At 33.1% G+C, this 10755-nt stretch overlaps 1 protein-coding gene across 3 annotated transcripts; it reads left to right on the forward strand.

The window, feature by feature from the left end:
* Nucleotides 1-6710, forward strand: LOC106054411 (glucose-induced degradation protein 8 homolog). 3 transcript variants are annotated; one of them, XM_013210244.2, is made up of 6 exons: nt 1-133; nt 2430-2610; nt 3142-3338; nt 3792-3989; nt 4875-4982; nt 6457-6710. In XM_013210244.2, the coding sequence occupies exons 2-6, from the start codon at nt 2481-2483 to the stop codon at nt 6508-6510; spliced, it is 687 nt and encodes a 228-aa protein (XP_013065698.1). In that variant the 5' UTR covers nt 1-133; nt 2430-2480; the 3' UTR covers nt 6511-6710. The 3 variants fall into 3 exon arrangements, with proteins under 3 accessions (XP_013065698.1, XP_013065699.1, XP_055899951.1); XM_013210245.2 differs by having other exon boundaries at nt 126-159; XM_056043976.1 differs by lacking the exon at nt 1-133 and adding an exon at nt 2045-2063.
* The last annotated feature ends 4045 nt before the right edge of the window (nt 6711-10755 follow it).

The raw sequence follows: 10755 nt of genomic DNA on the forward strand, positions 1-10755 counted from the left end.
AATTCAACTTATTGTCCTCAGTGGACCCGAAAACTCTAACCAAGTCTATGACTCTAACATTATCATTATGTAAATTAAAGAAGAGTGGTGTCCCTTTATTAGACCTACTATAAGAGAACAACATACTGAAACTGTGAGACATTTATCTAGCTTTCTTTTGTTAGTAATAAAACCATAGATCTAGATCTAATACACTAATAATAGTCTAGATCTAGATTTCTAGAGCTAGATTTTCTATAGATATGAGATATTGAATTCTAGATCTACTGTCTTTATAGATCTAGATCATATAGACAGTTCTAGATCTAGTCATTCTAATTAAAATCTAATCACTATCTAATTTATAATAGTAATTTCACTAATGATTCTATGACTTATTGTCACTATTATATACTAACTATACTATAAGTTATACTCAGTATAAGTAACTATACTTATAGTTATACTATTACTATACTAGACCTATATGAATATGATATCCCAACATTCTAATAAATTTAAATAAATATTCTAAAAATCTAACTAGACAATCTAGTTTTTAGTCTAGATAGACTGAAGACAACATTAGATTATTTAGATGATTAGTCATTAGTAGTAATTAGTACTTATTAAAATGATTGATAATTGATGATTGTAACATAATTTATAAGATTTTTATTATATTAATTAATTATTATAATTATTATATTATTAATTAATATTATATTCTTATAATATTACTTATTTAACTTATTAGACTTTTATTAAACGTTGCTGCTCTCTTCACTTCAATTTCAATGAGGTAGTTTCTGAACTACTTTAACCAAAGTCACGTGATTGTGGAACAACAAAGAGAAGAATGGCCTTGTCTTCCTATATTTCCATTGCTGTTGCTCCTCTATTTTTACGAAATTTTACATTTACAAACATTTTAAAATATACAGAGTACATCAATGAACTTCCTGAATATTCAAATAATTATATGAATGTTTTCATAAAGGGCCAAGAACTGTTTAAGGATGGGTTTAAATTATTTTTTATGTTGACCCATGATGTATTATTATGTTATTAAAAGTTCTATAATTTTTAAGAAATTCACTGTGATACTATATACAAAATGTTACATTAAAGTTTCAAAAATGCGTCGACAAAATAGATCTAGATCCATTTTATTACTTGGAAACCAAATTTAACAATGAAAGGGCGGGGTAAGACACATTTGGCCTGTGTAACTGTAAGAGTAGATCTAGATTTATCCTTGACTATCAGATGTGTTTGTTCGCTAAACAACTGAAGCCTATTACGCACAAGGAAAAACTCATGGCAGTCTTTTGTATCTTTTATAACAACTAGTCGACATATCGACTACACACTAGCCCTAGAGCTATCTGACCAATACACACTGGTCTGCTGTCCAACTTTTAGTGTTCTACTCAAGTTCAAGCTTGTTTACTTTTGGGCAGAGAGGAATGGGGGATAAAAGTGTTACTTTTTTTCTAGGACTGGTTACCCAAATGCTAAGAACTGTAAGTGTAGTCATTCATTGTAGATCAAGAAATCTTGATCTCACTATGGCAGATTATAGGCCAACGCTTCGGTACCTTCAATCAAAGGTTTAACTATTTGTTTTAGTTGAAACTATTAAAAAATGTATCTCTAGATTCTCCTGTTATTAACAAATTATAATTTAGCGCTAATGAGTAAACTGAAACCACTAAATATTGACTTAAAACACTTCAGATTCCCACTACAAACTAACTAAAACTAAGCACGGTGTGCGTTGTATACACACAACCACGTGACTCTGGGGGAATCCGGAACTACCTCATTAATTAATTTGTTAATTAATTTTTAGATCTAGATCTAATAGTAGTACCACCCTCACTTACTCACTAATCAAGTCTAATCTAAGTATTAGATCTAGAATCTAGTTTAGTTAGTATTAATTAGTATTATGATACTATTACTATTAATATTTAATATTGATTAAATCTAGATGTAATTAATTATCAGCCTTATGCCTTATTATAATAATATTGGTCTAGATCTATCTAGATTTACTACTATAATATAGACGAGTCATAGTGAGTATAGTCTTATATTTATACAATAGGCTTATTAATAATTAGGTAATAGATTTATTTTAATAGATCTATATGATAATATAATATGATTATGATATTATGAGTAGTATATATTACGTCATCGACAATGACTTTGTATGAGTTATGCTCAAGTAATAGTTATATTTTTAATATAATTATGGCAATTTCTTCAATGCTGAATATTAAGAATGCGTGCAGTGATTCACATGACTTTGCAGACCCAGTTGCGACCTGCATATTTTCCAGCATCTCATGCAGACAAAAAAATATTTTTGTCCATCTTACAGCCTTGCTCAGTTGCAAATAAATTATGTTTATTATTTAACTTATTTTGTTCCCTTTTAGAATCATCTGAAGAAAAGATAAAAACCTTTGTTTTTGCCAACATTTTTTACCATGAGTGGCAGTTTGGAGAGGATGGCAGCAGAAGATAAGCTGACCAAAGAAACTTGGATGAAGCAGCTGATGACTCAACATGTCAGCCGAGCAGACATGAACAAGCTAATTATGAATTATCTAGTTACAGGTATCTTTGGCATAGTTTTTTTAAACAGTCCTTTGGCTTAATTTTCTCCTAGCAAGTGAATTTTAAAAGTTACTGGCTTAATTAAGGACTATACATGCTTTTTTTTTTTTTGGGGGGGGGGGGGGGGGGGGTTGTAAAGATTTGGTCTATACTATGGGCATAATTTGGCAAAATTTAAGTCATTGGTTAACATACATGACTAGATGCATGACACGTAGGATGTAATCATCTCCTTTTTTTGATGTAATGTCTGTATTTTTATAAGATAGGATAATATAAGCAAAATTTCTTAAAAATTAGCCTGGGTAATGTATTCATGCATGTACCTAAATTTCTAAAAAAATTTGGAAGGCTAACTTATCCTTATTCCTTCTAACTTATTATAACTTATTATAACTTTGTGATATAAATAAAATGGTACAGTGGTTTGCTGCTGATGTTTGCTGTTTAGAATAAATCTTAGTCTAGACATTTTTGTCAAACTCCTATGCAAAGCCGTTGAAAAAAAGTATTTTTATTCTTTTCACATAGAGGGATTCAAGGAGGCAGCCGAAAAATTCAGTATTGAATCTGGTGTTAGTCCTTCAGTCAATCTTGATAGTCTAGATGATAGGATTCGCATACGCCAAGCCATTCTGGATGGACGAATTATGGATGCAATAGGTCTGATTAACTCATTGTACCCTGAGCTGCTGGACAATGACAGATATTTGTTCTTCAGGCTGCAGGTGAGATAATTGGTCAGATCAGTTCTTATGTAATGAATCAAACAAGATAACTATATTTTATTTGGTCTTAAAAGAATGTACTTCAAAGTTTGGGTAATGAAAATCATTTTAAAAATAATTTCCGAAAAATTCCAAAGTTTGGGGCAATATTTGTGAAAGTCTACTACAATAGTTACTGTTGATATTTTCTGACTAATTGTGTACATGTATTTTAAATATACATTTTTGAGTGAAATTCATAATTTTATAGTCAATCTTTTTTAAAGTCATGTTGTAAGAATTCTTTCATTAATTCTTATGGTATTCATTATTTAAACTAACATAAACTAATTTAAAAGATTAAAGACAAACAAAAAAGAAACAGAACAAAAGAAGAAAGCCTTTATTTCTTACATATTTGTTTTAATGGTGTAAAAATAAAAATGGAATTAATTTGAATTTTTTAAAATCTAGCAACAACAACTTATTGAGCTGATTAAATGTAAAGATCTAGAGAAGGCCTTAAGTTATGCACAGTGCAAGTTGGCAGAAAGAGTGGAAGAAAATCCAAATGTTCTTCCAGAGCTAGAGAAAACTCTGGCATTGCTAGCTTTTGAAAAACCAGAATCGTCTCCCTTTGGTGATCTTTTGCACCCTTCCCAGAGACAGAAGGTAAAAAAAAACAACACTCTTAAAGTAGTGGTACTTAGAGAAGTTAATTTTAAGGTAAACAGTTATGGGATTGATGATGTACTTTTACCAACTCATAGGTTAATGGCAGTTGTTTTTTGCATTTGGATAACCAAACTAAGTTTCAAGCCACAACGGTTTTCTTTGAATCAATATAGAAGTGTTTTTACAACATACTTATCTTTGAAGCTTAACAAAATGGGGTAATGTCTTTAAAATGTTTAGAACTACTGTCTAGTATTTCTGATTTAATCTTTGCCTTTTGGTCCAATCAACTTTTACTAAAGACAGCAACTACAAGTAAGTAAAAATAGCAAGTCGGTTTACCAACAGTTCACCCTTTTCCCCTCTTAGTTGTAAGATCAGAACTTTATTGTACAAGATCTGCACATATTCTACATTGAAGAGCATTGATAGGAATGACACAAAAATATAAGCATATTTCTTGTTTCCTATACTAGGCCAATTCATGCTATTGTTTCTTCTTCCCTAATGTCAATTAGAGCATCATCCAAGGAAACTAATGACTTAGTAGAGTTGAAGTCTCTATTTAACATGCATGGCTAGATTAACACATGGATATGTATAGGACATAATTATCTTCTCTTTTAAAGAAATGCCTGTAGTTTTTAATGTAAGTTGGCAATAACCATTCAGTTCTTGTAAACTATTGCCTCCATAGTACTTTTAGGTGTGTCTCTCACATCCTTTGTAGTACCAAATGTCTTGCTCAGTTTGCAGACATCAGACTGACCTTGACAGTGGTTTTTTGTTTTGTTAACACTGATGTTGTTGATTGTTTCTGGCTTAGGTTGCTAGTGAAGTCAATTTGTGAACACTGATATGTTGTTATTGTTTCTGGCTTAGGTTGCTAGTGAAGTCAATGCTGCCATCTTAGAGACTGATTCCACTCCACGTCTGGCCAATCTATTGAAACTACTTTTGTGGGCACAAGAAGAGTTGGACAAAAGAAAGGTAACTCATGTCAATGTTAAGCTGTTAAGCATTTTGATGAATATCTTTTAATGACACTTATAATTACTTATATTAGGATGGTAGCCTTGGTAGGGTTATCCAAAAAAAAAATAATTTTGTGTAAATATCTATGAAACAAAATCCCTTACTTACTGATTGACTCAATGGCTCCTCATTAATTCTCACACTCAGGGGCAGTTCTTCATTTACACTTACCCAGTTATTTTCTTACCATGTATTTGAAATAGATCAGAATTTTAAACATTTGACACACCTTACACTATGGCCAACTCTCTCATTTAAAAATTGTCTTTGTTTTATTTCAAATTTGTTTTGTTGCTTCAAATTTTTAAAAGTATTGTGCTTTCATTTCTGTCCCTGCTTTATTTCCTTATAATTTAAATAAGGACAATATAAAAATAGCTCTTTCTAAAAAAAAAAACCCTGATAAACCGCTTTAACAGCTGTAATGTTATCAAGCTTGTGTGGCTGGTGACTAAATTGTGAAAGTGGTTGCAGTATTTAGTTGAGAAGGCAACAGATAAGTTTTTTTTATCCATTGCAACTAGATCTTGAGTCTAGTTCTAGAACTGATGAAACTGAGAAATGTCTCAGACTGTATTTATGTAAACGTATGTAGGTGGGGGATTTAGTCCTTAGGATAATGAAAACTGAAGGCTATGGGCCAAAGAGTATATTTGGATAAGCACTAAGGACAAGGCAAATCAGAGGCATTTTATTCTTATGGGCTACAAATAAAGGGTCAAATGAGAATATATGATGGGATAGTTATATTTTATGTGTAGTAGCTGGCAGCAGATGGCAGAGGAGAGAGACAGTTGGAGAGCTCTCACGCAGGACACGGGACACACATTTGATGCCCAAGGAAAAATCCTTTGTAGAAGAATATATATAAATATACTCCTGCAGGACATCAGCTTTGTCTGCATCAGATGTGGGAAAATATGCAGGTCGCAACTGGGTTTGCATGGCCATCTGAAACACTGCACTCATCCCTAGTCTTCCGACTCAATTCCATTTGATCTTAAAGGGCTATAAATAAATATATAATAAATAAAAAAGTAAATGTAAGGAGGAAGGCCAAATTTATGAAGGATATTGTTTCTTTAACCCTTAAAGTGCTGAGCTGTTTTACAATGAGTGCATAAACAATGGAGGCTAAACTAGTACCACACGAGCCTTAAGGGTTAAGAAGAACAAAAAAAGGATTTCATCATTATGGGCTAATATAAATGCTTACTAAAGAAGTGTATGTAAAGAAATCAAAGACATTCATTTGTACAAATAATTTAATACTTGTTTAATTAAATAATTATTTTAAAACAAATGGTAAACCTAGGCCTTCAGTTGGTTATGCCTTTTATTGGCATACCAAATGATTTATTAAGCCTACATAGGCAGTAAAAAAACACAATTATAAAAGGATTGAAATAATTTTCCTTTTTTTTTTTAGGTGCCTTTCCCACACATGACAAATATTGCTGAAGGTGTAATTGAGGATCCTTGATTTAGTGAAGAATGTGTATTTATGTATATAGTGAATGAAATGAATTACTGTCTGTGTTGAATATGTCATTATTGGCAATGCTTTATTTAGTGGACTTGATTTCTATGTAGTTGTGTAAGTCACTTCTGATACTGTTCTATTTCATTGATTATGTCAGGATATATATATATATAATTAAAATGGGATTTTTTTTTATTTCATTGGTAAAATTTTTGTGTTGATTGCTATGAGATTGAATGTCATTACAACATTAGTGTACTTGGTTTTGAAAGCATAAATTTGTTTTAAGTACAGAAGTGATCTTTCACCTCATCTTCTAGAAATTTGCTGTGTAGCAGTAGATCATTTTAACTGGGTATCAATCTGAAATGTTTCAATGAGGGTACATGGCAAAGCTTATAAAACCAGGCAGATAAAAAATACTTTCTCTGTGTCAATGTAACACTTTCTTTGCTTGGGTGTTCCAACTTCAAGCCCCACCAGCTATGGTATATCTTTGCTTGGGTCTTCCAACTTAAAAGTCCCACCAGCTATGATATATCTTTGCTTGGGTCTTCCAACTTAAAAGTCCCGCAAGATATGGTATATCTTTGCCTTGGTCTTCCAACTTCAAGTCCCACCAGCTATGATATATCTTTGCTTGGGTCTTCAAACTTCAAGTCCCACCAGCTATGATATATCTTTGCTTGGGTCTTCCAACTTAAAAGTCCCGCCAGCTATGGTATATCTTTGCTTGGGTCTTCCAACTTCAAGTCCCACCAGCTATGATATATCTTTGCTTGGGTCTTCAAACTTCAAGTCCCACCAGCTATGATATATCTTTGCTTGGGTCTTCCAACTTAAAAGTCCCGCCAGCTATGGTATATCTTTGCTTGGGTCTTCCAACTTCAAGTCCCACCAGCTATGGTATATCTTTGCTTGGGTCTTCCAACTTCAAGTCCCACCAACTATGGTATATCTTTGCTTGGGTCTTCCAACTTCAAGTCCCACCAGCTATGGTATATCTTTGCTTGGGTCTTCCAACTTCAAGTCCCACCAGCTATGGTATATCTTTGCTTGGGTCTTCCAACTTCAAGTCCCACCAGCTATGGTATATCTTTGCTTGGGTCTTCCAACTTAAAAGTCCCGCCAGATATGGTATATCTTTGCTTGGGTCTTCCAACTTAAAAGTCCCGCCAGATATGGTATATCTTTGCTTGGGTCTTCCAACTTAAAAGTCCCGCCAGATATGGTATATCTTTGCTTGGGTCTTCCAACTTCAAGTCCCACCAGCTATGGTATATCTTTGCTTGGGTCTTCCAACTTCAAGTCCCGCCAGCTATGGTATATCTTTGCTTGGGTCTTCCAACTTAAAAGTCCCGCCAGCTATGGTATATCTTTGCTTGGGTCTTCCAACTTCAAGTCCCACCAGCTATGGTATATCTTTGCTTGGGTCTTCCAACTTCAAGTCCCACCAGCTATGGTATATCTTTGCTTGGGTCTTCCAACTTAAAAGTCCCGCCAGATATGGTATATCTTTGCTTGGGTCTTCCAACTTAAAAGTCCCGCCAGATATGGTATATCAAGTGTAGATTGTGATCTTTTATTTCCCTCAATGAACGTCGGCCAACTGGTGAGGACATTTGTGTCCCAACCTCTATCCTCTCAAAGAAGTTGTCCTGTCCTGATGCTCTTAACACCGCCCTATTGTTCCAAAGGTATAACTTTTTTGATAATTCTCCGGACATTGGTTCCCTATATTACTTTTTTTTTTTTACGAGGTGAGGAAACTTGGTGTATTGGCTGTAACCTGCAGCCTCTGTCACACACACACACAGATTTTAATATCAATATCTGCTATTTCAATAATAAAATTTGACTATGAAATTTAATGCATTTCTTAATATTTAAACTATTGTTTTCTTATTTAATGTAGATTGATCAACTTACAAAATAGTCAAATAAAAAGTTGAGCTTGAATCAAATTAAGAAATGACAATCTTGTGGAGCAAATAGTCACATGTCTTATGGGAATATCTCCATTTCCTAGAAGGTCACTCGACTTTAGGGGACTGTAATTTATAATTTTGGGTTTCTTTTTTTTAGCTGATTTCGCTTAATGTATCTTTCTTGTATCTACTTATTTTTAAAGTAAAGTTACCTTTCAGACCTTGTGATCTATAGGGCAAATGATATAAAGGTCATCATGTGGCCAGCACAACGACCAACTTTCTTTACTTTTTCCCCAACTAATGTCATATACCCATTAGAGCTGGGTGGATGCAAAGGTGCATTAAAGATCTGGAATTGAAAAATCCAATTCTTCCCCAGGACCCTTGATTTGGAAGCCAAGCATTCAGCCACCACGCCTCCCCTCCTTACTTTTTAAAATAATTATTTTGTATCTATTCAAGGGAGCAGGATAGAATAGGAATGTCTTTGAACATTTTCTATGAATCTTTAAAAAAGAACATACAAAAAAAAAAAAAAAAAAAAGAATCTTTTCTTATATAATACAGACGTTACTTCAAAAAAGAAGATGATTACATCCTACGCGTCATGCATTTAGTCATGCATATTAACCAATGACTTAAATTCTGCCAAGTCACTGGTTTTCCTGGCTAGCTCAGGCAACCCATTCCATGCTCTAATAGCACTAGGGAAGAAGGAGTATTTGTACAAATTTGTCCTAGCATATTGGACGAGGAATGTGCCTTTATCTTTGTGTCTTTCAGAGTATTTTATTAAATTCTGTTTTTGTATTTGAAGATTATGGTTCAGTGTTTTATGTATGATTGCTACTTTACTTTTGAGCCTTCTGTCCTGAAGACTTTCTAAATTTAGTGATTTTACTAAAGGTGTTACTCTAGTCAAATGTGAATATTCATTTGTTATGAATCTCACTGCTCTATTTTGTGTCTGTTCCAGTTTCTTAATGTTTTCTTGAGTTGAGGGGTCCCAAACGGAGGATGCATATTCTATTATTGGCCTAACCAAGGTTAAATAACATTTTAGTTTTATGTTCTTATTTGATTTATAGAAATTTCTTTTAATAAATCCTAATGCTTTGTTTGATTTTTTTGTAGTTTCATCAATATGTGGATTCCATGATAGTTTTTCATTTATTATAACACCTAGGTATTTTGCGTTTTTAGTCTGTGTTACTGGTTTGCCATGAATAAGATAAGTGGAATTAATTTGTTTTCGTTTTTTTGTTACTCTTAACAACTGACATTTTTCTGGGTGGAAAGACATGCTCCAATTTGATTCCCATTTCTGTAATTCATCTAATTCTTTTTGTAAAATATCTGTGTCTTGTGTTGTTTTTATTGTTCTATATATTATGCAATCATCTGAAAATAATCTGACTTTTGTTCCTGAACTAATGCAATTTGGTAAATCATTTATGTAAATTAAAAATAGTAGTGGACCCAAGACTGTTCCTTGAGGTACACCTGAGTTTACTGTTAACGGTGTTGATTTAGAGCCATTTATTATTACAGTTTGTTCTCTCCCTATCAGAAAATCTTTAATCCACTGATGCAGTGGACCATTAATGCCGAAATATTTTAATTTTTTTAAGCAAACTATGGTGGTGAACTTTGTCAAAAGCCTTAGAAAAATCTAGTAAGATAGCATCTATTTGTTCACTATTATCTAAACCTTTTGAAAAATCATCAATTAGTCCTATTAGTTGTGTTTCACATGATCTATATTTCCTAAAGCCATGTTGGTATGGTGTGAGGACATTATGTTTGTCTAAGTGGTTTATGATGTTGCTACATATTATGTGTTCTAGGATTTTACATGTGATACTGGTAAGTGATACTGGTCTGTAGTTTCCTGGGTCAGATTTTTCTCCTTTTTTAAATAGGGGGGTGACATTAGCTTCTTTCCAGTCCTTTGGTACTCTACCCTGGTTAAGTGAAGCCTGAAAGAGTATTTTGAACACTGGGGCTAGCTCATTGCTTAGTTCTTTGAGTAATCTAGCTGGAATACCATCAGGTCCAGACGCTTTATTTGGTTTGGTGTTGGCTAATAGTTTTTGAATTCCATTTTCTTGTACTACTATATCTTCTATGTTGTCTACTTGGTTCAAATTCAGTAATATGTCTTTGTCTCCTGGGGCTAAGAATGCTGATGCAAAGTATTTGTTTAGGATGTTTGCTTTAGTTTCATTATCATTATGTATTATGTTATGTTCATCTTTTAATGGCGCTATGCCTGTTGTTTCCATTTTCTTAGACTAAATGTATGACCATAGGT

This window comes from Biomphalaria glabrata, chromosome 10 (genome assembly GCF_947242115.1).
Source record: "Biomphalaria glabrata chromosome 10, xgBioGlab47.1, whole genome shotgun sequence".
In the NCBI taxonomy this organism is placed as follows: domain Eukaryota; kingdom Metazoa; phylum Mollusca; class Gastropoda; family Planorbidae; genus Biomphalaria; species Biomphalaria glabrata.

Coding starts and splice junctions, on each gene's coding strand:
- LOC106054411 (XM_013210244.2), top strand. CDS start 2,481: ATGAGTGGCAGTTTGGAGAGGATGGCAGCAGAAGATAAGCTGACCAAA. Junction 3,990..4,874: donor ACCCTTCCCAGAGACAGAAG/GTAAAAAAAAAC, acceptor TTTCTGGCTTAG/GTTGCTAGTGAAGTCAATGC. Junction 4,983..6,456: donor AAGAGTTGGACAAAAGAAAG/GTAACTCATGTC, acceptor TTTTTTTTTTAG/GTGCCTTTCCCACACATGAC.